The sequence below is a fragment of the Gouania willdenowi genome, unplaced genomic scaffold, assembly GCF_900634775.1.
Source record: "Gouania willdenowi unplaced genomic scaffold, fGouWil2.1 scaffold_85_arrow_ctg1, whole genome shotgun sequence".
Classification (NCBI taxonomy): domain Eukaryota; kingdom Metazoa; phylum Chordata; class Actinopteri; order Blenniiformes; family Gobiesocidae; genus Gouania; species Gouania willdenowi.
This window is the reverse complement of record NW_021145250.1, coordinates 1,002,961-1,030,798: the sequence shown is the minus strand read 5'-3', so window position 1 is coordinate 1,030,798 and position 27,838 is coordinate 1,002,961. Positions and strand designations below refer to the sequence as shown.

Here is a 27,838-nt window from a genome sequence, read left to right as displayed (position 1 = left end):
TTTACTTTCGTTTTACAACCTGAGATCCTTCCTCTCAGTTGGCAACAGATGACGCACCGCCCTCTGTGAAATCCTATTGGTGGAGAGAAACCATAAGCTCCTGTTTTTTCTCTGTTTTTTTATTCTCTCTCAGAGTTCTTCAGGAACAAGGAAACAATCGCTCCTGTTCTTCTGAACAAACGTTGAATCTTTAGAGAAATTTGAAGGAAAAAAAAGCTCCAAAATGCAGATTTCCTGTTGGTTTTGTTCACTTCTCTGCCTGAGTCTACAGTCTGTTCCTGGAACTTCAGGTAAGTTTGATTCAATCTGACATCGTTTCTACAATGATTTCTACTTTACAACCCGTGTGTAAACTCAGGACATTTGTTTTAACCACAAATCAGCACAAAAAAAGGATTTTAGAGTTGATAAAGAAACAGTGTTGGTCTACAAGTCCACACACAAACATTGACTTTGTGTTTAAATTCAAATGAGTCACAATGACACAAAAGCCTCTGCGTCATTAATTCCCAACAGGTTATTTACGGTAGTGTGACGTCACATTTACATTTTAGCTTTGACTGTTTTCTACTCAGAGTCAATCTGAGAGTTTGAAATAAATGTTTAAAAACATTACAAATTAATATACAATTATGATTGTAAAGTTTCTCATACTAAAAATATTTAGCAACAAACCACGTTTAAATAACGTATGTAAATTATTTCTGTTTTGACCAGATTTACAGCAGCAATATTTGTGGAATTTGTGACTTTTGTTTCTGGTAAATTCTCATCAATATTTTAAATCTAAATGTTAAATGTAAATGTGACACATTAAATCTACATCTAAATGTTACATTTAAATACAAATGTTAAATCTAAATGTTAAAATTAAATCTTTATATGAATGTTAAAACTAAATGTTAAATCTAAATCTAAATGACATGAGTGAAACTAAATATTTAGCTAATATGCTAATTCAAGGAAAGTACCCAAAAAAAAATTCCAGAATTTATATATATATTTATATTTATCATTTAAATTTACCATTGAAATTATATTTTCATAAGGGAAAAAATTTCACAAATGGTCAAAAGTAACATATAAAAATTCACATAATTTTTTTTAAACGTGGTTTGTTACTAAATGTTTATTTAATCATGCACAACTTTACAATGGGAGCCCCATACATTAGGGCCAGTTATAAACACTGACACATTCTGAGGAAAACATAATACACACTCCTCAACAGAATAACAACTCATTTAATGACAACTACATTCTTTATTTACTAATGCATTTACACCTTTGAAGGAATTTATACAACAAATAAAATGTTCATAAAATGATAAACACTTTATTGGTGTTTGGGTTGATTTTAATTAAAAATGTAATTTAAATATTTAAACTTATTTATTCAGACTTTTAAAAGTGTAAATGTTTTTTCTGTTCATTTAGTTGAATGTGTTTGTATCTTTTTAACATTGTTGTTTAACTAGTTGAGTCTCTTCAATAAAAACTTTCATTTTCATTTTAAAACTGAACATCATTCAACCACATTAACTGTGACTAAACTGTAGTTTCTCTGAAATTTATTCTATTAAAATATAAAGTTACAAGTTTGACACACATCTGATTTTAGTGTTTTAATATTTATACATGAATATCTACAGTAAATAAATCATTAGAAAATTGGCTTATTTCAAATCTTCCTATTTGAACTTTGTTTAAATAAATGAAATAAGATCATTTAACCACATTAACTGTGTTTAAAGTTCACTTTCTGCTCTCTCTTCTATTGGATTCTTTTTTAATGATAAACATTTGACTTACATCAGTTTTTATGTCTTTAAAGAATCTTTACAGTAAATAAATTATTAGAAAAGTGGAAAAATATTTAGTTTGTAAAAACCTGGGTTTATTATGTTTGTTGAATTTAGTTTCTTATTTCAAATACTTAAACAAAGACAATAAAAACAAGACAGTACCAACAAAATATAAATAAACATTGTAGGAGGAAAAAACAATGAAGAATAATTCATAATTTCTCACCACATGAAATAAAAAAGTAGGACGTCTTTCTTTTGGTGGACATTTCACTAGGTGGCGCTGTCCTATGTGATATTGACACCAATGAAGCCAATCAGCTTCCTGCTTTGCTACAATAAAATGTCTAATTACTCCTAATAGTCGTGAGAAAAGTGTCAGACACATAGTTTATAAAGTCAATGAGTTTAGTTTGATATGAATGTGTTTGTAACAGCAGAGATCACTGTGATGTGTGTGATTGTGTGGATACGTTCATGTTGTTGTTCAGTGTCTGAATTCATGACTCTGACCTTTTCTTACAGTGCTGCACACTCTGAGATATTTCTACACAGCTTCATCTAACGTACCAAACTTCCCAGAGTTTGTGGCTGTTGGTTATGTTGATGATGTTCAGATTGATCACTACGACAGTAACACCAGGAGAGACGTTCCTAAACAAGACTGGATGAAAGATGCAGTAGATGAACAGTACTGGGAGAGAAACACTGGTAAAAGAATGAATAAACAGCAGGTGTTCAAAGTCAACATTGAAATCTTAAAGCAGCGTTTCAACCAAACTGGAGGTTAGTTAAAGTTCTCTTGTTCTTTCTAATGCTGATGTGTGACAGTGTGTGTTAATGCTTGTTGTGTAGCTGTAAACACACGTGTGGACACACACTGAAAGCGTGTCCTTCAAACCCTGAATAGAAAGCACAGCATCACTAAGTGTGCTTAGATTCAACAAAATATTTGATAAATTTCAGTCAGGTTTTGGTTCTCATCACAGCACTGAAACTGCTCTTATCAAAGTGATCAATGACATAAGGTTGAACACTGATTCAGGAAAAGTATCTGTTCTCATTCTGTTGGATCTAAGTGCTGGATTTGACACTGTAGATCATACAATTTTGTTGCACAGATTGCAAACATGGGTTGGACTAAATGGAAAAGTAATGCAATGGTTTAAGTCATACTTGGAGGAGCGAAGCTATTTTGTAAGCATTGGAAACTTTGAATCTGACAGATTACCAATGTCCTGTGGGGTTCCTCAGGGATCTGTTCTTGGACCTCTTCTGTTTAACCTTTACATGCTTCCTTTAGGACAAATTTTACAGAACTGTAAGGTTGATTATCAGAGCTACGCAGATGATACACAACTATATCTATCACTGAACCCAGATGACTATGGTCCCATTGAGGTGTTGTGTGACTGTTTAGAAAAAGTAAACTGCTGGATGAGTGAAAACTTCCTTCAACTAAACCATGACAAGACGGAGGTGATTGTCTTTGGTAACAAGGAAAAGAGGACTGCTGTCAGCAAGTATCTGAGTCTGGATCTTTAGAAGATAAAGACCAAGTCAAAAACCTTGGTGTTCTGATTGACTCAGATCTTACATTCAGCATCAGATCAAATCTATCACAAAAACATCTTCTACCATCTAAAGAACATCTCCAGAGTGAAAGGTTTAATGGCTCAGAAAGATCAGGAGAAACTGGTCCATGCTTTTATCTCCAGCAGACTGGACTATTGTAATGGTCTTCTGACAGGAATCCCCCAAAAGAGCATCAAACAGCTACAGCTGGTTCAGAACGCTGCAGCTCGGGTCTTAACCAGAACAAAGAGGTCAGAGCACATTACTCCAGTTTTAAAGTCTTTACACTGGCTCCCAGTCAGCCTCAGAATAGACTTTAAAGTTCTGCTGCTGGTGTATAAATCTGTGAATGGTTTGGTCCAGAATACATCAGTGAGATGTTAGTCAGGTATGAACCCAGCAGGTCTCTCAGATCTATGGACACAGATCAGATAGTGGAGCCCAGAGCTCACAGTAAACATGGTGATGCTGCTTTTAGTTGTTATGCTGCAAAGAAGTGGAACAAACTGCCAGCAGAGCTGAAGTCAGCATCACATGTGAACATTTTTAAATCAAAGTTAAAGGAACTTTTTTTCTCTACTGCATATGATTGAGAGAGAGATTTTTTGCCATGTTGTTGATGTAATGATGATTTTACTGATGATTTTAATTGATTTTACTGATGATTTTGAATGTTCTTATTGATTTAAATGTTCTTATTGATTTTAAACAATTGAATGTTTTATCATGTAAAGCACATTGAGTTGCCTTGAGTATGAAATGCGCTATATAAATAAATTTGCCTTGCCTTGCCTCGCCTTGCCTAAGTGAATGCTGCAGGAACCATTCCCAAAGCTGGAAAAATGCTGATGTCAGCACTTCCTCCGTCGTCCCTCAGAGTCACTAGATTGTCATTGGACGCTGAAAGAAGCTCCATTGTTGTGGACGTTGGATGTGATGATGTTAAAGGTGTCAGTGAGAGACTTGAAGCTCTTCTGTTTCCAGTCACATGTAGTAGCGCCTCCTGTTGGTCACATAAAGTCATGCAGCTGTGCTTTGTGTTGCTCCTAAAACTGGATCCTACTTTCACATCTTTGTTCACATTCAGCCTTTAAAAGTCTGACTTTAGAGTTTAGAAACACCAGAGTTTGTGAGAGTGGAGCAAAGAAAATGTCACGGTTTGCTGTGGGTGTGGACCCAAATGCAAGGAGAGACGGAGGCAGGATAGACGCATAACGTTCTTGGAACCAGTCCATGTTTATTCTCAAAATCAAAATCAAAACTTAAATCCAAAAACAGGAGGGGAGCAGGAACAGGGAGCAAGACCAGACACACTGCACACAAGGGGAGACCACAAACCTGACAACATAATACAACGAACCAGCAACCACACTGTGACCAAGCACACATTTAAATAGTGAAGGAGGCCTGATTAGGAAGGGGCCACACCTGGGTGCAAACATGAGGGAGCTACTCAATCACCAAGCACTCACACAGACATCACTGAGGGGTGGAGCCACAAGCAGGAATCCCTGAAACACAGACAAGAGTTAACACCAGACGAGACTCAAAATAAACAAAGACACAGAATAACTGAACTTAACCAACAGAACATGACATAACCCCCCCTTTAAGGAGCGGGTTCCAAACGCTCTCAAAACAACAAAAAAAATCTAACCACCCAAACACCAACCTAGGGTGGGTGGACGGGGGACCCGGAGGGGGGTCAAGACAGTTCCGGCGGCCTCCCATGAGGCAGAGCCGGCGAAGCAGGGGACCAGGAGTCCGGCGGCCTCCCATGAGGCGGAGCTGGCGAGGCAGACAGTAAGACCGCCGGCGAAGAGCGCTCAGACGAGGCAGGCGGGAAGACCTCCGGCGAAGAGCGCTCAGACGGGACAGGCGGGAAGACCTCCGGCGAAGAGCGCTCAGACGGGACAGGCGGGAAGACCTCCGGCGAAGAGGGCTCAGACGGGACAGGCGGGAAGACCTCCGGCGAAGAGGTCTCAGACGAGGCAGACGGGAAGACCTCCGGCGAAGAGGGCTCAGACGGGACAGGCGGGAAGACCTCCGGCGAAGAGGGCTCAGACGGGACAGGCGGGAAGACCTCCGGCGAAGAGGGCTCAGACGGGACAGGCGGGGCTCAGACGGGACAGGCGGGAAGACCTCCGGCGAAGAGGGCTCAGACGGGACAGGCGGGAAGACCTCCGGCGAAGAGGGCTCAGACGGGACAGGCGGGAAGACCTCCGGCGAAGAGGGCTCAGACGGGACAGGCGGGAAGACCTCCGGCGAAGAGGGCTCAGACGGGCCGGGAAAGCTGGGAGTTGGCGGCCTGGTGCGGGGAGCCGGCACTGGCGGCGACGTTGGCGGCCTGGTGCGGGGAGCCGGCACTGGCGGCGACGTTGGCGGCCTGGTGCGGGGAGCCGGCACTGGCGGCGACGTTGGCGGCCTGGTGCGGGGAGCCGGCACTGGCGGCGACGTTGGCGGCCTGGTGCGGGGAGCCGGCACTGGCGGCGACGTTGGCGGCCTGGTGCGGGGAGCCGGCACTGGCGGCGACGTTGGCGGCCTGGTGCGGGGAGCCGGCACTGGCGGCTGGGCAGGCGGCGGCCTGGTGCGGGGAGCCGGGACTGGCGGCTGGCAGGCGGCGGCCTGGTGCGGGGAGCCGGACTGGCGGCTGGGCAGGCGGCGGCCTGGTGCGGGGAGCCGGGACTGGCGGCTGGGCAGGCGGCGGCCTGGTGCGGGGAGCCGGGACTGGCGGCTGGGCAGGCGGCGGCCGGTGCGGGGAGCCGGGACTGGCGGCTGGGCAGGCGGCGGCCGGGTGCGGGGAGCCGGGACTGGCGGCTGGGCAGGCGGCGGCCGGGTGCGGGGAGCCGGGACTGGCGGCTGGGCAGGCGGCGGCCGGGTGCGGGAGCCGGGACTGGCGGCTGGGCAGGCGGCGGCCGGGTGCGGGGAGCCGGGACTGGCGGCTGGGCAGGCGGCGGCCGGGTGCGGGGAGCCGGGACTGGCGGCTGGGCAGGCGGCGGCCGGGTGCGGGGAGCCGGGACTGGCGGCTGGGCAGGCGGCGGCCGGGTGCGGGGAGCCGGGACTGGCGGCTGGGCAGGCGGCGGCCGGGTGCGGGGAGCCGGGACTGGCGGCTGGGCAGGCGGCGGCCGGGTGCGGGGAGCCGGGACTGGCGGCTGGGCAGGCGGCGGCCGGGTGCGTGGAGCCGGGACTGGCGGCAGGGCAGGCGGCGGCCGGGTGCGTGGAGCCGGGACTGGCGGCAGGGCAGGCGGCGGCCGGGTGCGTGGAGCCGGGACTGGAACGCTAGCCTGACGGCTAGGGGACACAGGAACGCTAGCCTGGGAGCTAGGAGACACAGGAACGCTAGCCTGGGAGCTAGGAGACACAGGAACGCTAGCCTGGGAGCTAGGAGACACAGGAACGCTAGCCTGGGAGCTAGGAGACACAGGAACGCTAGCCTGGGAGCTAGGAGACACAGGAACGCTAGCCTGGGAGCTAGGAGACACAGGAACGCTAGCCTGGGAGCTAGGAGACACAGGAACGCTAGCCTGGGAGCTAGGAGACACAGGGACGCTAGCCTGGGAGCTAGGAGACACAGGGACGCTAGCCTGGGAGCTAGGAGAAACAGGAACGCTAGCCTGGGAGCTAGGAGAAACAGGAACGCTAGCCTGGGAGCTAGGTAAAACAGGGACGCTGGCCTGGGAGCTAGGAGACTGGCGGGGCTGACCCTTCCTTCTCGACCGACCTTTACCACGTTGTAGGCTCCGGGGTCCTCCCAAAGCCAGTCGAGTTCCCCAGTAGGGATCCCCTACAGGCTCGTCCTCCCATCCATACCACAGATCTTCCCTGGCCTCCAGTAGGTAGCTCTGCCAGTATGAAGTCCTTTCAGCCAGGTCCATCTCTGCCAAATCTATCTCCGCTGGATCCACTTGTGGCTGGTTCGTTCTGTCACGGTTTGCTGTGGGTGTGGACCCAAATGCAAGGAGAGACGGAGGCAGGATAGACGCATAACGTTCTTGGAACCAGTCCATGTTTATTCTCAAAATCAAAATCAAAACTTAAATCCAAAAACAGGAGGGGAGCAGGAACAGGGAGCAAGACCAGACACACTGCACACAAGGGGAGACCACAAACCTGACAACATAATACAACGAACCAGCAACCACACTGTGACCAAGCACACATTTAAATAGTGAAGGAGGCCTGATTAGGAAGGGGCCACACCTGGGTGCAAACATGAGGGAGCTACTCAATCACCAAGCACTCACACAGACATCACTGAGGGGTGGAGCCACAAGCAGGAATCCCTGAAACACAGACAAGAGTTAACACAAGACGAGACTCAAAATAAACAAAGACACAGAATAACTGAACTTAACCAACAGAACATGACAGAAAAGCAGTGGAAACAGTAAACCCAGATAAACAGAGCCCCAACACTAACTGGGAACCACTTCAACACCACAGATCTTTGTCTGCACCAGTTTGGAGCTCTTTGTCATGTTTGACTGAGATCACACATTTGGTGACGTTTGTTTTGGAGCATTTCTTTTCTTTCTGTTTGTATGAACACACTGATTGAAGTGAGACAAAGCACAGGCAGCATCCCAGTAAGATCACTGGTTTGTTAGAGTGGAATAAAGAGCAGGCTGGAATCAATGGTTTAAACCACTGGTTCTCAACCTTTTTTAGACCACCACCCCCAAAATAAAGGTCCCAGAGAGCGGGGACCCCCACTGTAGCTGAAGGTGGTTGAACACAGACATGAACATTGAAGAACAGTCATGTGGAGACAGGACCATCTATAAGGGGGAATAAAGGAGAGATTTTTGGGGTCCATCCATAAAGTCAGTAAAATGATGGTCTATTGTTCTATGAATCTGTGATAACCACATTTATTTATTCATCTGAATAATATCCACTGTTATCCAGGAACGTTTATTATTATTATTATAGTCATCTTAAAGATGGAAATCCTGGTTTTAATCACTAATAAAATGGTTCAAAGTGACCAAAAATGGTGGAAAAGGAGGTGAAATGGAATTTTAAAAACTACAGAAATTAGTTAAAAATTAAAAATTAGAGTGGATAAAAACAGACAGAAAAAGAGTTAAAAAGGGTTCAAAGTGTAAATATTGGAACATTTAGTTTAAACTGGTAAATAATAAACATGACAAATGGTGAATGTGGTTAAATTTGTAAAAATAATCATGAAAAAAAGGTTAAAAGTGACAATAATGGATCAATTTATGTGACATTAGGTGTAAAAGTGGTAGAAATGGTTTATAAGTGCTGAACATGTCTGGAAATGTGATGTAGAAGTGTCAGAAATGTGAGAAATGTAGTAAAAATATATTAAAAGAAGCAAAAATATGGAAAGAAAAAATGATAAAAATAGGTTAAAATATGGTGAGTTTGGTGAAGTTGTAGAAAAATGATAAAAATTAACAAAAATTGTCTTGAATTGTTAAAAAAAAAATCTAGTTTCTTGAAAGAATCTGACGACCTCCTCACAGTGTCTAGTGACCTCAAATGGGGTCCTGACCCCAAAGTTGAGAACCCCTGCTTTAAAGTGTGTGTGTGTGTGTGTGTGTGTGTGTGTGTGTGTGTGTGTGTGTGTGTGTGTGTGTGTGTGTGTGTGTGTGTGTGTGTTTAATATGATCTCTGTGTCTCTCAGGTGTTCACATTATCCAGGTGATGGAAGGCTGTGAATGGGACGATGAGACTGGAGATGTTGATGGTTGTAATCAACATGGTTATGATGGAGAAGACTTCATCAGTCTGAATCTGAAGGAACAGATATGGATTGCCCCCAACCAACAGGCTTTCATCACTAAACTCAAGTGGGACAATAACAAAGCTGATATGTCATACCGTAAACACTACCTTACTAAGGAATGTCCTGAGTGGTTGAAGAAGTACGTGAACGCTGGGCGGAGCTCCCTGATGAGAACAGGTAAACTCCTCTGAGACACATGAAGACAACAGTGTGTCTTTATCAGTGTGAATGAACAGTCAGATCACAGTGGTCCTCACTTATCAACCGTTGGTACGTTCAGATCTGAGCGTATACGCTACGATCAGATCTCACATCAGGTCTGAGCTCATGTACCATAATCTGATTGAGACTGAAAATAAAGTATTAAACAATCCTCAGCTTTAAGTCATTTAAACATAAGCACAAACACATTCAGAACAGATCAAAACACATTATTAAAAGCAGTTCAACTAAATAAAATGATTTGAAATAAACCCTGGCTGAAAACATCATAAATGATGAGTCATGTTTAAGGCTTTTTAATGCTTCATTTATTTAAATGTGATATTTATGACCTAAAGCGTGCAGACTGAGGCTGATAGAAACATTTGACTGATTTTTTTACTTCAACTCTTTTCTTTGTTTGTCCTGAAAGTGTTTTTAAAAGTTGTGATAAATGTTCACAGTGAACATGATGAAATGACCTCTAAACTGACCTCTCTTTACTCTCCAGTAGAGCTGCAGCTAAACACCACTTTAATAATCCACTGATCACATTATTAGTAGAATCAATAAATCCTCCTCCTCCTCTTCATCATTAAAGTTCACTGTTGCTCCTTGTGGTTCCTCTGCAGATCTTCCCTCCATCCAGCTCCTCCAGAGGACTCCCTCCTCTCCAGTCACCTGCCACGCTACAGGTTTCTACCCCCGCTATGCTGTGATGTTCTGGAGGAAAGACCAGGAGGAGGAGGTGTTGGAGGGCGTGGACCACGGAGAGATACTCCCCAACCATGATGGGAGCTTCCAGATGAGCGTTGACCTGAACATTTCTCTGATCAGAGCTGAAGACTGGAGCAGGTACGACTGTGTGTTCCAGATTAAAGGTGTGGAGGAAGATCTCACAGTCACTCTGGACAAAAGTGTGATTTTAAGCAACTGGAGAAAGTCTGATGGAGGTGAGAGACTCACTGAGTTCACCCTCAGAGCTCAGTGACACACACAGCATCACACTGTGTGTGTGTGTGTGTGTGTGTGTGTGTGTGTGTGTGTGTGTGTGTGTGTGTGTAGGTGTTGTTGCTGGTGCTGTTGTTGGAGGTCTTCTTCTTCTTCTTCTTCTGCTGGGGGCCGTCTCTGGATTCTTCCTGTGGAGGAAACGCTCTGGAGGTAATAAATTAAAGCTGTTTTTATGGATCTTAAAACACTTTTATTTCACTTTTGTTGAATTTCTTTGAATCCATTATTTTCCTTTTTTCTCTGTTTTTCTTTCATTCAGGGTTCAAACGTGCCAACAGTGAGTCCTTCTGATATTTACATTTTTACTGTGTTTATGAGTGACTTTTAATGATAATATCAATGATTTTTCTATGAATCCTTTGGTCTTTTGTTGAATTTCTTTGAACTTTCCTCTCAATCTAAATAATTAATTTCCTTTTTCTCTTTTTTGTTTCATTTCTGGGTCCAACGTACTATATTTGCAGAGACTCGTCATTTTCCTGGTGTTTATATCACATGATTTCAGTCATTTTTAATGTTAAACTGTTGGAAAAAACTCAAAATTCCAACAAAATCTTCTCATTTTCCTCAAATATTTGCAAAACACTTTCCTTAATGAAATAGAAATTGGGCAAAAATCTAGATAATTTAAAGTGAGGATCCTGTTGGGAATGAGGTGGAAAAGCACTCGTCGTCAGTTCTCAAGTAAAAGTATAGATATTTGAATAAAAAATGAGTGATAAAAGTAAAAGTATTGAAGTTGCTCCATTACTTTAGTAAAAGTAAAAAAGTAAATGCTACTAAATGTACTTAAGTAATAAAATAAAACAGGTTTTTAAAGCAGTAAATTTCATATCCTTTATTTTGTAGAATCTTGTAGAAACACATGGAAACAAGTTAAATCTGTTTCCTTTGAACACCTGGAGAATTTAGCTCTCATTATAAATAGTAATAAAAAGTACAAATGCTGAATTAAAGCCAAAGCAGCTTGAGTTTAACATTTTGAAGCTGTTCATAATGTTATGGCTGATATGTGTGTTACACCCAGTTAGGATTAGCGATACAATAAGCAGTCAAATAGGTAGAGAAATAAAATCTTTATTATTGAGACAATTTCATAATGATTAATAAGCCTCACCATACCAAACTCCCAGTTCAGCTCTCAACTGTGACAACAGGATTGGGGGGATAAAGTCTCACACACCAACACACTGCACTTCAAATATTCCTTTTTGCTTAAAGTTCACACACGTGAATATGCACAGCACCCTTACACCCTTAGGGCCCTATCTGTAGGCCTGACTGAGAGCTTACTAGGTATTGGTGGCAAGGGGGGGGGGGGGGGGGGGGAGCACAAGTTCAAATTAAAACACAAAAAAATGAATAAAGAAAAGAAAAAAATAAGAACTAGCCCACCCCAAGGGCAAAACCCAGCTATTTGCCCTCAACCAGCTCACGTGTCAGGGTGGACTAGAACAAAAAAACAGAACCCAACTAATGAACAAAACAAATCAATTATTCCCAGCAAGAGCAGCGTATGGACCCCGATGCTCTGCAAAGAAAACATTAATAACCATAAAAACACTTTAATACAGAAACATTAAAACATATCAATAAAAGATGAACTACAACAAACTTTAAAAATACCTGGCCCGTCGGTAGTCTACCAACAACCAGCCATTTTCACTCAAGCAGTAAATAAGCAGGGAAGCACATCTGAAATAATAAAATGGTAAATGTCATGTGCTAGACAATAACACTACACACCATATACACAACAAACAGCATTTCCTACCAGCTTTTTCCTGCATGCTCATGTGGAACAAGGTGTGCACATGCCCCATTCCACTGTCCTCCTACCCACAGCTGAACAACCTGTTCTTCCTCCTGCAGGTCACTATTTGTAGTGTTTTTAATTAGTGCACCTACCTAACACCTGTCACATATTACCCCCAAAAAAATGCATCGACGCCCCGACGATGAAATGATTCCAGAATAAAACCACTAACATACCATGTCATTAGTAATACAGTTATTATGAAACATTAATGTAATGATTCTAGTCCCACAGATTGCGGCAAACGATAGGGATTGGTATGTTTGCCTGCAGTAATCCTAGTAGATCTCCGAAGGCCCTCTGAGACTGGGGGGTCGTTTGGTTCTATACACCGTTCTTCTCCCACATCAACCTCAACCTCTGGGCAAGGTTCAGACTCAGACTCCTCACTGTATGATTCGGAAAATGGCAATTCTGAAGGTTCAGGATTTCCTTCCCCCTCACCTCCTACATCAACCCTCTCTTCAACTAAACCCTGGCCTGTGTTCGACCTCAGTCCACCTGTGGGCATACCTCTCAACTCAGTGCGATGCACTTGACGTACTGGACCATCGTGGACTGCAGGGGTGATAGAGTAAACAACACCACGCTCGGGTGGACACCGGACTACTTGGTAAAGGGTCGAGTCCCATACATCCTGTATTTTATTCCGGCCCTTCACCCCATGGTTACGGACATAGACAAGGTCTCCCTCACTTAATGATGGATCCCTTGTTTCATTTTCCTGTCTCTGGTCCCTGCATTGTTTCCTTGCAGCCAGCCGCTGTTGTACATGACTATATGCCTCCTCAAGTAACTCCTGATGTTCCTGCACCCAACTGTCCCCCTGGCCTTCATCAACCTCCTCTACATCGGTGCCCAGCAGAAAATCTACAGGCAAACGAGGCTGTCTGCCAAACATTAAAAAGTAGGGAGTCATGCCAGTGGACTGATGTACTGTAGTGTTATATGCATAAGTTAACTGGGGAAGGTGTCGTGGCCAGTATCTCTTCTGGTCTGGGGGCAGTGTACGTAACAAATCATGCAGCGTACGATTAAATCGTTCACATTGGCCATTACCCTGAGGATGGTATGGAGTAGTGCGGCTCTTCTGCACCTTGTATACTTTACACAGCCGTTGGATCAGATTACTCTCAAAGTTTCTTCCCTGGTCTGAATGGATGCGATCAGGGGGGCCAAACAAATGAAACCAATGCTTCACCAGCACATCCGCTACTGTACTGGCCCGTTGATCTTTGGTGGGAATTGCCTGGGTGTATTTAGAAAACACATCTGTTAGAACAAGTACATGTTCTCTACCATTTGAGGCTGGTTCTAAGACAGTAAAATCAATGGCCAGAATTTCATGTGGACGAGAAGCCTTTAAGCTACCCATAAAAGGCTTAACCTTGGGTTGCACAGCTTTAGCCAGAACACATCTTCCACATTGCTGGCACCATTTCTCTACATCTTTATACATGTTTGGCCAATAACAACGGGAACGCACTAATTGTAGTGTACGTTCCACCCCCTGATGCCCATGATTATCATGCAACTGGGTGAGAACATTCTCCATTAAACACTGAGGCAATACAAGCTGATAATTCGCCCTCCCCCCATCGGGAGAACTGAAACTACGGTATAGCACCTTACCATCTTCCTTTAAACGTCCCCACTGACGAGCGAGCTCTCTAGTGCCTTTGCTAAATCTCTCTCTCTCTCTCGGATCAGGTGGCCTGGCTTTTCTCCAACAGGCTAAAAACGGTCCTATGACTGGATCTTGCTCCTGCAGTTTAGCTAAACTCTCCTTAGAACAACCTGGAAGGACAGAAATGTCAGATTGGATAAAAAAACTCCCTTCCTCAAACTCCCTTTCCTCCAAGTCCTTGGCTGCACTGGGCTCACTATATTGGCGAGACAAAGCATCAGCATTCCCATTTCGGGCCCCTGGACGATATTTTAAAGTGAGATCAAAAGAAGCTTGCTGGGCTGCCCACCGCTGCTCCACAGCCCCAAGTTTTGCTGTATCAAGGTGCTTAAGGGGGTTGTTGTCAGTATACACAGTACAAGAGCCTCCCAACAAATACTCCCTGAACTTTTCCGACACTGCCCACTTAAGAGCAAGGAATTCTAACTTCATGGAGCTATAATTCTGCATGTTCTTCTCAGCTGTTCTAAGTGCCCTACTAGCATAAGCGACAGGCCTAAGCCTCCCTCCATGTTCCTGGGAAAGTACTGCTCCCAGCCCTGCATGACTTGCATCTATCTCCAATATAAATGGTCTGTGGAAGTCGGCGTAAGCCAACACTGGGGAAGAGACTAATGCATTCTTAAGCTGACTGAATTTCTCTTCACACTCTGCGGTCCAGACTGACGCTAATGGCTTTTTGGGAGTCCTACCCTTCTTTGCACCTGGGCTTAGCTGTGCCACCACGTGATGCAAAGGAGCAGCCATTTTTGCAAATCCTGCAATGAAACGCCTGTAATAACTGGCAAAACCTAAAAATGATCGCAGCTCGGCCAAATTAGTTGGGGTCTTCCAGCCTCTCACCACCTCTACCTTATCTGGGTCTGTTGCAACTCCATCAGCTGACACTACATGGCCCAGATATTTCACCTGCTTCTGAAAAAAATGACACTTTGAAAGTTTTACTTTAAGTCCTTGCTTCTGCAGCCTAGAAAAGACCTCCTCCAGCCTCCCCAAATGTTGCTGAATGGAGGAAGAGAACACAATGACATCATCAAGGTACAATAAGACAGATTGATAACGGCAGTCTCCAAACATCCGCTCCATGAGACGCTGAAAAGTACTGGGAGCATTGCACAATCCAAATGGCATCCTATTAAACTCAAATAACCCAAATGGGGTGCAAAATGCAGTTTTCACCCTGTCCTTTTCAGTAACCTCAACTTGGTTATAGCCACTGGCTAAATCCAAAGTAGAGAACCACTTAGCTCCTGCAAGCCCATCTAATGACTCTTCAATCCTCGGCAAAGGAAGCGCATCCTTCCTTGTTTTAGCATTTAGACGACGATAGTCCACACACAATCTAATTCCACCATCCTTCTTTTGGACCAGTACAATAGGGGATGCATACGGACAACAACTTTCACTAATTACCTGGCTGTCCAACAATTGTTTAATATGGGCTCTCGCCATCTCATACTGTGAGGGAAGGATGCGACGGTATGGCTGCCGTACAGGAGTGTCATCGAGCAGGGGGATTTCATGCTTAATCAAGTTAGTGCAACCCAAGTCAGCTTCATCTTTTGCAAACAAAGAGTGGCATTTATTTAACAATGCTGCAGCTTGCTGTTGCTCCGCACTGTTCAGTCCCTCGAAAATAGGCATGTCCCAGCCCTCCCCTTTCATGTCCTGAACGCCGATCGGAGACACAGAAGCTGTACACTCATTATTATGAGCACTGCTACCAAAGTTAACATGGGGGGTATGCTCAGATGATATAGTTGCCATACTTACTGTTGCTATAACCCTGCGTGGAATCAGCCAAATGTCAGAATATCCTACGTTAGTTACTGGTACATGTACTACTCCTCTTTCAGACACCACCAAGGCAGGTGAAACTAGCAGCCCCTCTGGAAGTGCACCCTCCTCTGGCCTTAATGGTTCTACTAAAAACTCCATGTTTTGCTTTGAGGGAGCCTTTGGACATGTAACTGGGATCATGGTTAATGTACCCGCAGCAACACAAAGTTTGCTCTTACCTTTCACTCTCACTTTGAATGGGTCCTGAGAATTTGCTATCGTCTCTTCCACTTGGCAATGTCTGAGAGCTCGTCTCCACTCTGGAACCTCTGTTATCATAGGGGCGTCAAAAAGAGTGGAGCCATACTGCACAAACAACTCATAGTAGAATCCTTTGATCACATTCATTCCCAGGACTCCTGGAGTCTGCATTTTCTTATACTGCATGTGAGAGTCTTCTGGATCTTTCACTACAAGGACCCCCCTGCGTGGAACACTTTTTCCAAGTATAGTAATGTCCAGCTCCAAATAGCCGAGATATGGCAATTCCAGGCCATTCCCAGCCCTAAGATCTAACCACCCACAATCCTGTAATTGTACATTAGTTAGATGGCCAAAATACTCATCAAAAAAACTCTTTGTAATAGTTGTAACCATCGATCCAGTATCCAACAATGATGGAACCACAATTTCCCCCATTTGGACTTTCACTACAGGGCACTTGCTCACCAGTGCAGACATAACAGTTGGATTGGGTTCTGAATCACACTTTGTCTCTAGATGTGTAAGACTTTGCTCACTAATGAGTTCTTGTTGTTCCAATTGTGTTGTTCTTTGTTCAGAGTGGGTCGCTTTAGGGAGGATGGCAGTACAGTAACGTGCTATGTGGCCCCTTTGATCACACCGAAAACACCGAGGCTTCCCATCAAAGGTTCTTTTAGCTTTCGATGGGGGCGGAGCCCCAAACTCTTGCTTTGAGGGTTGTAGTGCTTTCATTAGCACATCTAGCTGCCTCTGTTGAGCTTCAATAAGGGCTTTAAGCTCAGAATAACCAGGCTTACTTTCAACTGGCTCACGAGATGCTTCTGCCTGAACTTCATTGGAGAAAAGTGACTGGTTATTCTTTTGCTTAAAAGACTGCCCTTCACACTGTACTGTCCACTGAACACCCTCCCTACGTACATCACGAATTGTCCACTCCGGGTTCAAGCGAACCTTATCTCTCAACCTTACACTCAGACTGTAGTCTCTAACACCTTCACAAAATTGGTCACGCAGATCTCTCTGAGATTTGGGTTTAGTATGAATGTCTAATGCTACAATCTGATCCATTAGAGACATTAGCGCATGAGAATAGTCCAACAATGACTCTCCCTCACGCTGTTTACGATTAAAAAACCTGCGCTGAAGGGAGATTGCAGAGTGTGAACATCCATATACTTCTCTCAGAATAGTGAATATACCATTAACAGTCTCTCTTTCCTCTTTAGGAAGATATTTAACCTCTATGCGAGCTGTCCCTTCCAAATGGTTATACACACAATTAGCTTTTTCTTTTTCGGTAGGTTTCAATTGGATATGATTTTCAACCAGTTCAATCCAGTCTTCAAGCGTAGGAGAATCAGCTCTGTCCAGGTTGCCAGAAAACTTTGGTACCTTCTCACTTTGTTGAATGTAAACCACCCGAGTCCCCCCTTCAGTCTCAGCAGCAGTTGATTCAACCCTGTCCATTTCACTGCTCGATGGCCCAGGTGGAGACGCGGTTGAATGTAGCCTCCCCAGCTGCTGCTCCAGTTCTTGTATGTACTGCGCCAAGTCCTCTCTCTGAGTCACCTCCATGATGTGGGAGAGCTTAGACGACAACTGCGCCTATGGATCCTCACGTGGTTCTGGTCCACCGCTGCTCTTGCCGTTTCAAAAAAAAAAAAAAAAAAACCTCAATCTGACACTTTGCTCCCCCGACAACTAATTAATACTGCCTTGCTAAGTCCTGTCGACAACGCCAAAATGTTACACCCGGTTAGGATTAGCGATACAATAAGCAGTCAAATAGGTAGAGAAATAAAATCTTTATTATTGAGACAATTTCATAATGATTAATAAGCCTCACCATACCAAACTCCCAGTTCAGCTCTCAACTGTGACAACAGGATTGGGGGGATAAAGTCTCACACACCAACACACTGCACTTCAAATATTCCTTTTTGCTTAAAGTTCACACACGTGAATATGCACAGCACCCTTACACCCTTAGGGCCCTATCTGTAGGCCTGACTGAGAGCTTACTAGGTATTGGTGGCAAGGGGGGGGGGGGGGAGCACAAGTTCAAATTAAAACACAAAAAAATGAATAAAGAAAAGAAAAAAATAAGAACTAGCCCACCCCAAGGGCAAAACCCAGCTATTTGCCCTCAACCAGCTCACGTGTCAGGGTGGACTAGAACAAAAAAACAGAACCCAACTAATGAACAAAACAAATCAATTATTCCCAGCAAGAGCAGCGTATGGACCCCGATGCTCTGCAAAGAAAACATTAATAACCATAAAAACACTTTAATACAGAAACATTAAAACATATCAATAAAAGATGAACTACAACAAACTTTAAAAATACCTGGCCCGTCGGTAGTCTACCAACAACCAGCCGTTTTCACTCAAGCAGTAAATAAGCAGGGAAGCACATCTGAAATAATAAAATGGTAAATGTCATGTGCTAGACAATAACACAACACACCATATACACAACAAACAGCATTTCCTACCAGCTTTTTCCTGCATGCTCATGTGGAACAAGGTGTGCACATGCCCCATTCCACTGTCCTCCTACCCACAGCTGAACAACCTGTTCTTCCTCCTGCAGGTCACTATTTGTAGTGTTTTTAATTAGTGCACCTACCTAACACCTGTCACATGTGTAAATGTCCAAATGACTTTAACCTTAGATTTGATGTGTTTTTCAGCCTCTGACACGTCGTCTTCCTCAGCTGGAGAGTCAGAGATGAAAACTGTGAGTACATCATCAAATGGACAAAGTGATGAAATGATAAAAACATGATGAAAAGCTTGAGGTCAAACCAGAGCATCATATGATGTGTTAGATGGAGCTGAGCTTCTAAACATGACATTGATGTTTAATGCTAATAAAGCTGATAGATGTGATGATAAAGCTGTGTAATAATGTTTCTCTGTGTTTGCTCCTTCAGGGGACCAGTGAGGAGCAGAGAGGGATGATAATCTCAGCCAAGGAAGGGAGAAAGACGTGTTTTCAGAGCTCTCTCCGGGAAAGCTATACTCCCGTCTGATAACGCGACCTTGACTACCAGCGAGCAGCGACCAGCTGCATCTGAAAAGAGAAAACTGGGCCCAGACATGCCACCAAAAATGGAAGAGAACTTTAAGCTATTCAAAGAAGAGCTTAAAGAAATGATTAAGGAGATGAAACAGGAGATGAGACAGGATCTCATGTCCTTAAGACAAGAACTATCTACGAAGATGGAGAACATGACGAATGCCTTGGAGAAATCATTGAAAATACTGGAGAATGATGTCAAGGTACTGAAAGAAGAAAATGTAAAGAATGCAGAAAAGATAAAAACATTGGATGCGAGGGTTGAAGAACTGGAAAGAAAAGAAAGAGAAAAGGATGTCATCATCACGGGCCTAAAGATAAGGCCAAGGAGCTACGCCAGTGCAACAAGACAAACTGAGGATCAGACCAGCGAAGACGAAAAATCGATTGAAGAACAGGTGATTGATTACCTGGACTCGAAAGGCATTGAAGTGAACCCAGACAACATCAACTACTGCCAGCTGCTGCCAAAACGCAAAGACACCAGAGATGTGAAAATTACATTCACCAACGTGAAATATAAAGCTGAAATAATGAAACAAGGAAGAAAACTTGTGGGAACGATGGTGTTTATGAACGAGAACCTGATGAAGCAGAATGCAAGTATCGCATGGAAAGCACGCCAACTAAAGAAAGGAGGAAAAATTGTGAAAAACTGGACCAGAGGCTGCAGGATTTACATCACACCTCCAGGAGGAGAAAATGGAAAACCCGTTCTAGTCCAAAGGATGGAAGACCTGGAAAAATACGAATGAGGTGCCTAAAAGTCAAGAACACTGATAAAGGTCATGGATATGGACAGAATCACTAAAAATCATCCACAACATCATCAACATCAACAACGGGAGATTAATCAAGTAGACGAAGTGGACCCAAACAACTTTTCACATTGGAAACAATACACGAACAGCCATTACTACACAGAGAATGACTTCAAAGTGGAAAATAAGAACGAAAAAGGTCTGTCACTTGTTCACTGTAATTGTCGCAGTATGTATGCAAATTTTGAAGACATTAAGGATTACATCTCTACATTGTATAGATTTGACATAATAGCACTGTCAGAAACTTGGATGAATGAAAAAAAAGGCATGGATTTTATGATAAAAGGATATAAATTTGTCTATAAGAACAGATTACATAAGAGTCTTTGAGTTTAACTGTGGAAGAAGTAATGGAATGTATAACAGTGAAAATTACAAGTCCAGAGGGACGTAAGATAATAATCTGCTGTTTGTATCGTGCACCTGACTGTAAAATAGACATATTTAATGAGAAACTAACCAAAATGATAGAAGAAATCAAAAATAAGAGATTACTGATATGTGGAGACTTCAATATAAACATTTTAAATCCTTTAAAAAATACACACATTGAAGACTTTGCCAATTGCATGTACACAAATGGATTAAAACCTCTCATAACGCAACCAACCAGAATTAATAAACACAGCTCAACACTGATAGATAACATCTTCACAAACATACAAAACACAGATGTAAAGAGTGGTATATTAATAAATGACATCTCTGATCATTTACCAATATTTATGATACTAAACGCAAAAGAGAAGAAGAACAGTGAAAATCATAACACACAGACATACAGGAGACTGGAAGGAGAAAAACAATTACAAAACTTTAAACAACAGATAAAAAGACAGACGTGGGAAAGTGTCTTCAAGGAAGAAGACGTGAACGTAGCATATGACACATTTACAGACACAATAACGACAATATACGATAAATGCTGCCCTTTGAAACAAATAACAACCAAAAGTAAAATAAACAATGTACCATGGATTAATAAGAAAATAGCCAACGTATGCAAAAAGAAAAACATACTATATAAAAAATATATAACAGAAAAAACATTAAAAGCAGAAATACGTTATAAAAAAATACAGAAACAAAGTTAATAATTTACTTAGAGAAAAAAAAAGGGAATATTATGAAAAACAATTAAAAGAGAATAAAAACAAAAACAAAAAATTGTGGGCAGTTAGAAACACGCTTATGAACTAAGATATATTACATTAAAATACTGCCTTGCTTGTGAACTGGGATGTAGTGATGTGTTTATACAAGTTGGATCTGATCCCATCATCAGACAGTGGAGGATACAACACTGCCAATGGAACTAACAACAGCTGGATTACCCTTGATGTAGAGACAAAACAAGGTGACATTATGGATGAAAAGGGAAAAACCTTCCAAACACCTTCGAAAGAGGAACTATTCTTGAACTGGAGGAATGCTAACAATGTCTGGCAGGGAACAAGGCCAACAAAAACAAAGATAGAGAGGACAACACTGGCTACAGATGGACGTTCAGAAGAAATCAAGAATGTTTTGACCAGAGAGACATGTAAACCCATGTAAATTTGCGATGGTAAAACAGGGGACGGGACCCGGATAAGCAAACTGCTTCTCTCGTCTCCTTTTTCGGCATGTACAAAAAAAAGAAAAAAAAAAAAAGTGAATGTAACCATGTCGGAAATAAACTGAATAAAAAAATAAAATAAATAAATAACAGCACCCAGCTCCTGAGCGCACCACAACAAACATCACTTTGGACTGGACTTCAAGTCCAAGCTGTCAGAAGTGCAGACATTGATCCTCCAGATGTTCTGTTCATCACTTCAGGATGTTGGTGTTTCCAAAGCTCTGTCCTGTCCCATGGATCACTTCTTTCTTTGGACTTTTCATCACATTCACTGCTTTTTCATTTAAAGGGTTACACGTTGGTTCTGACAACATTTGATCAACTTTGGTGATCAATATGTTTATCACATGTTGGTTTGGTCTAGAATTAATAGTTGGATAATTAGACACAAACATATTCCAATGGCTCCTGAATTTAGTATTTTATGGTTAAAACGACAGTATAAAAATAGGAAAGAACCTCCTCAGCGTACATGCACCAAAACAAAACACAGTCACAACAAAACTGGAGAACAAAGCACGTGGGCGGGGGGGGTTTGGTCTGAAGGCGGGTGAGGGTGGGGTCCAGGGCGGAGAACATAGGCCATTGGCTTACTCTCAGAAAGTGTCTAGGAATTGACTTTTGTTCCAGAAATTAGGAAAAACTTTTTTAAACTATTTTTTATCAAGTATAATACTTAAACTTCTAACACAAAAAGTTCCACACACAGACTCTCTGCAGTTCATGAGAAATTAGCTCCTAAAGTTGAGAAGTTTGTGGAAAAAAATGGACATTTTAGTCTCTAGAAGCACTTTTGTCTCCAATTATCTTAGAAAATAATGAGGCCACAGAATTCAAATCAGATCCTTCTGATGCTTTGGAAGCTCTCTGAGGACCATGGATTGTTCTGAAAGATGTGGCTACAAAAATGTGAGGAAAATCAGAGACACTTTAAATGGTGACAGGTGTGTGATGACTCCAATTTAACATGAGTTTAAATGTGAGTGGTTCAAACCAAACACAGCCCCGCCCACAATTATAAGATGGTGTGAACACTTTTATAACCTCATTCTCTCAGTTTTTTATTTTTACTTGAAAAATTATTTATCTTGGTTTATGTTTTTACATCACAAAAACCTGGCATTTGAACAGGGGTGTGTAGACTATATATCTACTGTGTAGATGTATATATATATACTGTATATATATATATATATACTGTATATATGTGTGTTTATCACATGTTGGTTTAATAATAGAGAGTGTGAGTAGTTTTGGGGATCACAGATATTATAAAAGTGAAATAAAGGAATTCTGAAACTAAGTCAAGACTCTTAGAGTTTTTCTTTGTTTCACACAATATTCATTCTTTCACATGGGGGGGTTTATTAGACTATTTCTCGATATTTAATCAGCATTTAATCCCAGTATAAAATTTAGGGTATTGGAGGGCGTGGACCACGGAGAGATGCTCCCCAACCATGATGGGAGCTTCCAGATGAGCGTTGACCTGAACATTTCTCTGATCAGAGCTGAAGACTGGAGCAGGTACGACTGTGTGTTCCAGCATCACACTGTGTGTGTGTGTGTGTGTTTAGGTGTTGTTGCTGGTGCTGTTGTTGGAGGTCTTCTTCTTCTTCTTCTTCTGCTGGGGGCCGTCTCTGGATTCTTCCTGTGGAGGAAACGCTCTGGAGGTAATAAATTAAAGCTGTTTTTATGGATCTTAAAACACTTTTATTTCACTTTTGTTGAAAATGATTTTAACTTCTCTGTAAATTATCTTCATTTACACATACAGTATATATTTTGTTCTCCACATCAGAAGGGGAGAAAGGAAAGACCCCAAACTATCAGCCAGAAGTTAAATATATGAGCTTCATATCTTTGATTTTGTAGATTATTAACCATTGGATTTATATATATTTTTAATTTTTTCTCAGTGTCAGAGAAGACCAAACTCCCTGTGGAAACTTCCAACAAGCCACTGATGGATGGTTAGTCCATGTACCTCTGATACTGTTCTGTTTCTACGTTTGACCATTTGTGTGGTTTTACAGTCAAAACAAATTTTACGAAGACTTGTTTTTGTTGTAAATCTAAATCTTTGCAGAATGACTTCATGGGTCGTAGTTCATGTACATCCTCATCGTACTATAGCATACGATGGTACAATAATACACTATAATGTACTGGTCCATGTATGTCTTTGGTCATGGATTTTCAGTTCAGAAAAAGAAAGAAAAACAAAATGAGCAGTTGTTTATTTTTCCTTTTTAAATTCAAAAATTAAAATTCAAGGATTTTTTCTTTATCAGGGTTGAGAAGGGATAAACAAAACTTTAAAAAAAAAACAGTTGATTTCAATTTTCTATTTCTAAAAACAAAATGAGGACGGTGTTGTTTCTGGCAAGCAGTGTTAATTTTGACAAGAAATTTTAATTTAGTTTTCGTCTTTTTATAAAAATTCTTTTTAGTTTAAGTCAAGATTTAGTCATCTGATTTGTTTTAATTTTAGTTGACTAAAATACCAAACAGTTTTCGTCGACTAAATCAATAACAGATTTACTCAACAATTTTTTACCACTGGTATAGGAAACAAACTAAACCTACTGTAATTTATGTGTATATGTAATATATAAAACACATATTTAACTTTATTTCAACACAACTGTGTCTTTATTTCGAATCAAAAGCACTAATGAATAACACAGACTGTCAAGTTTAAATGGTATTTTTCTCCCATAATAATATAAACAAAAAGTGCAATAGTTGGTGGAGCCAATGAGAGCCAAACAGGAAGACACGTCATATCTCGTGCACAAAGCAGTATCAAAACAAACATGGCGGCCGACACAGACACGACCATCGCAGCTGTGCTCTGCTGTGTTTGAAAACATCTGGATATATTGTTGAAACTACAACAAGAAAAGACTTTAAACCCGTAAATCTGTACCGTACTACACACTGTTTTAGTCTGCTGGCTCCGTTTAGGGACAAAAAAAAAAAACTACCCTTGTCACGCTAATGTCGTCACATCCGCTCATTGTTTGATTGGTTCCTCTGCGTGTGTTTGTCCCGCCCCCGTTCAGCCACCAGAACTCAAACGCTGTGAGCGCTTCTAGAATAATGTCCTGTATGAATAACACAAGCAGATTAGGATGATTCCAGGATACATCTCTCCCTCATTTTGGTTTTTATTCGTTGACAATAATGTCCATCAATTTAGTCATAGTACTTCTTTTTTTAGTTTTCGTTTTGTTTTTGTCCGCAAAAATATATTTGTGACGAAAATATTTAGTCAGTGAAATTAACGCTGCTGGTAAGAGCACAAAAAAATGATTTATACCTGTGGTTTCTCACCCAGGATAAAATGTCTGGAATATTAATCTGAAGTGTTTTTTGACATCAGCAGAAATCTCTGCACATATTTTACTAAAGTGGAGCTGGAAGACGTTTTCTTGTAATAATGTTTTCTTCCTTGAGACACTGTAAAAAATTTTTTATAGTGCTTTAAGTTCCTTTAATGACCTGCTGTCAGTCTGTCATGGAAATATGAGGAAAAACCAAGTGTGATATTTATAATATATATCTGTCCATCAATCTATGTCTTAATAGTTTTATGATGCAGATTTTTTTTATTTTTTATGGTTCTTTGTGTCTATGTAGACGTTCGATTCAGTTTATTCAAGCTAAGCTAAATGTCTGGACGCAGGATATATAGAGAAAGTGTCTCGTCCAATTAGCATTGAACCACTCTGGACTTAGTTGATTTATTCCAAAGGAAGGACAAGGTCGATACGTTTGGGATCAACAATGTTACAGGAGCTGACAGTCGATGGCTTGGGTTTATTCTCCCCAACGACCGCCTCAGGGTCCCTCCCTCCTGATTTTCTGTTAGGGTTTAGTCCCTCAGCCTTTCATACTCTGGTATGAACCTACAAGGCAGTAGAAGAGCTGCAGGTTGTACCGTCTACTGTCATTATGGTAGCAGCACTTAGCTGACCTGACACAGTGCAGAAATGACAAAGAACAAAAGAACAAAGCCAGTTCTAAATCAAATGTACATGAGTCAAAGTGTCATGCAGCCACTTTTATTAACTTCAAGTCATTTAATGTGGACATTAAAAAAAACAAAGCTATAAAATAAAAGGATAGATGAAGGCTCCGCGGTGACGCTCTGTCCTGTCTCAGTCTGCTACTGAAGGAGCTGCTCAGAGCCTCCACAGTGTGGTGTAGTGGGTGAGAGGGGTTGTCCATGAAAAGCACCCAGTTTAACTAACATCCTCCTCCACTGAGCCCAGAGGTCTTATATGCCACGTGACTTATTGTCATCTGAGGACAAAATTACACTCAGATGACAAACTTTATGGAAGCGCAGCGTAAATTGTGGCGCTATTAGTGATTGGGCTCCATTCTTTGTGCACGTGGCCCTGAGTATCATAACTGGTGTAAACTGGATGGTTTCTACATGTTTGCTGAATTTAAAAAGTTATTAAAGAAGTAAAAAAGCATCATTGTATTTTTCTGAGAATCAGTTCTAATGATGCTTTTCCATTTGTCTTTTAACCACATTCTGTTTTCATTGTTTTACAGAGAACAAGGTTTCATCAGTCACTACCAGTTCATCTGAAGAGAGTCTCTCCAGTGATGGGAGCGACACAACGCTGATAAAACATCAGAAAATCTGTTAGATCAGGTCAATGAAAAGAGTTTCTGTCATCTTTAAAAACCCACGGGAGACTGTGGCTCAGGTCGTAGAGGGTCATCCTAGTTTTCCTGACCCTGACCCTAATACTAATCCTAACCCTAACCCTAATCCTAACCCTAACCCTAATCCTAATCCTAACCCTAATCCTAACCCTAATCCTAATCCTAACCCTAACCCTAATCCTAACCCTAATCCTAACCCTAACCCTAATCCTAACCCTAATCCTAATCCTAATCCTAATCCTAACCCTAATCCTAATCCTAATCCTACCACCAGTGGTTGACTAACACCTTGCATGGCTGCTCTGTCCCATTGGTGTGTGAATGTGAGTGTGAATAAGCTGATATGTAAACCACTGTGTGACCTCTGTCTGCAAAACGTGCTATAAATAAACATGGTAAAAATGGTAAATGGACATGATTTATATAGAGTTTTATCACCACGGAAACAGTCTCAAAGTGCTTTACATATCAGCTCATTCACCCAATCACTCTCACATTCACACACCAGTGGGACAGAACTACCATGCAAGGCACTAGTCGACCACTGGGAGCATCTTAGGGTTCAGTGTCTTGCCCAAGGACACTTCAACACATAGTCAGGTACTGAGATCGAACCCCCAACCTCTCGATCAGAAGACGACCCTCTACCACCTGAGCCACGGTCGCCCAACATGACTTACTTAATATTACTTACTTACTTTTTCTCATTCTGTGTCTAATCTGTAAAGCTGTAAATATTCATCCTCACAAACGAGGTTCATTCATCAGAAATGAGTGATTGATGATAAAGTCTGAGAAACCATCAGGAACTGAACCTGGTTAGAACGTTCAGTAGAACATTAACCAGCTTCATGAGACTAAAAAACCTCCTCACTGAGCAGAAAACCAGCTTTGGATAAAATCAAATTCATCTCAGAGTTTGTTTGTGGAAGAAAAACAAAAACAAAACCTGGATCTGGACTTTAGTGTTTGTAGAAATATTATGTGAATGTGTCAAACAGTTTTAGTTTAACGATAAAACAAAGACACATTTTGACCCTGTAGTTACAAAACTGTTTCACACATGGATGAAATATATAAAAAACAGTTGCTGATGTTATATTTGACTGTTACATTGTGCAATAATTAAAATTTCTAGCTTCAGTTTTTCTATTTACTTCTAATTCTACAAAAATAATAAATGAAAGAAAAACTGCTGTTACAGTAAAACATGTAATAATCTATATAAACTTCAAGGTTGTGGGAAGACTTCTTTAACAAATATGAATCATTTAATCAATAAGTTCATTAGTGTTATTAGTATTAATGATATGTCTGATGAAATAAAGTCATAAATGGACTAAAAGATCTTTTGTGCAGTGTATTGATCATTCATTGATTACTGACAGCTACACAGGTACAACATCAGTAAATAAATACACACCACCTGTGCTTTAGGTTATTACATCATTACAAACCATAGAAACATTCTGGTTTAGTTGATCAGACGCTGAACAACAGGTAAAGACTAAAAACTAGAAGCTAAATACAATTATCACTAGTTATTGTGATAAATCACAAGCACCATGATAGGTAGGTTCATCTTAGTATGTACAGTATGACATATAATGACTTGGATTTATATATAGAGCTTTTTTTTAAGCAGACTCAAAGCGTGTTACTGAAACCATTATTCATTCACACCAGTCATACCGGTGGTGGTAAGCTACATTATAGCCACAGTGGCC

The 27,838-nt window shown here is 41.7% G+C and overlaps 1 protein-coding gene across 2 annotated transcripts; it reads left to right on the top strand.

Annotated features, from left to right (window-relative positions):
* Positions 1 to 104: 104 nt before the first annotated feature.
* Positions 105 to 23,289, top strand: LOC114460973 (major histocompatibility complex class I-related gene protein-like). 2 transcript variants are annotated; one of them, XM_028442883.1, is made up of 9 exons: positions 105 to 290; positions 2,331 to 2,591; positions 9,034 to 9,312; positions 9,969 to 10,289; positions 10,402 to 10,497; positions 10,607 to 10,624; positions 18,589 to 18,635; positions 18,832 to 18,858; positions 21,506 to 21,856. In XM_028442883.1, exons 1-9 carry the CDS (start codon positions 224 to 226, stop codon positions 21,524 to 21,526), a joined length of 1,137 nt encoding a protein of 378 aa, XP_028298684.1. In that variant the 5' UTR covers positions 105 to 223; the 3' UTR covers positions 21,527 to 21,856. The 2 variants fall into 2 exon arrangements, with proteins under 2 accessions (XP_028298684.1, XP_028298683.1); XM_028442882.1 differs by lacking the exons at positions 10,402 to 10,497; positions 10,607 to 10,624; positions 18,589 to 18,635; positions 18,832 to 18,858; positions 21,506 to 21,856 and adding an exon at positions 23,000 to 23,289.
* Positions 23,290 to 27,838: the final 4,549 nt, after the last annotated feature.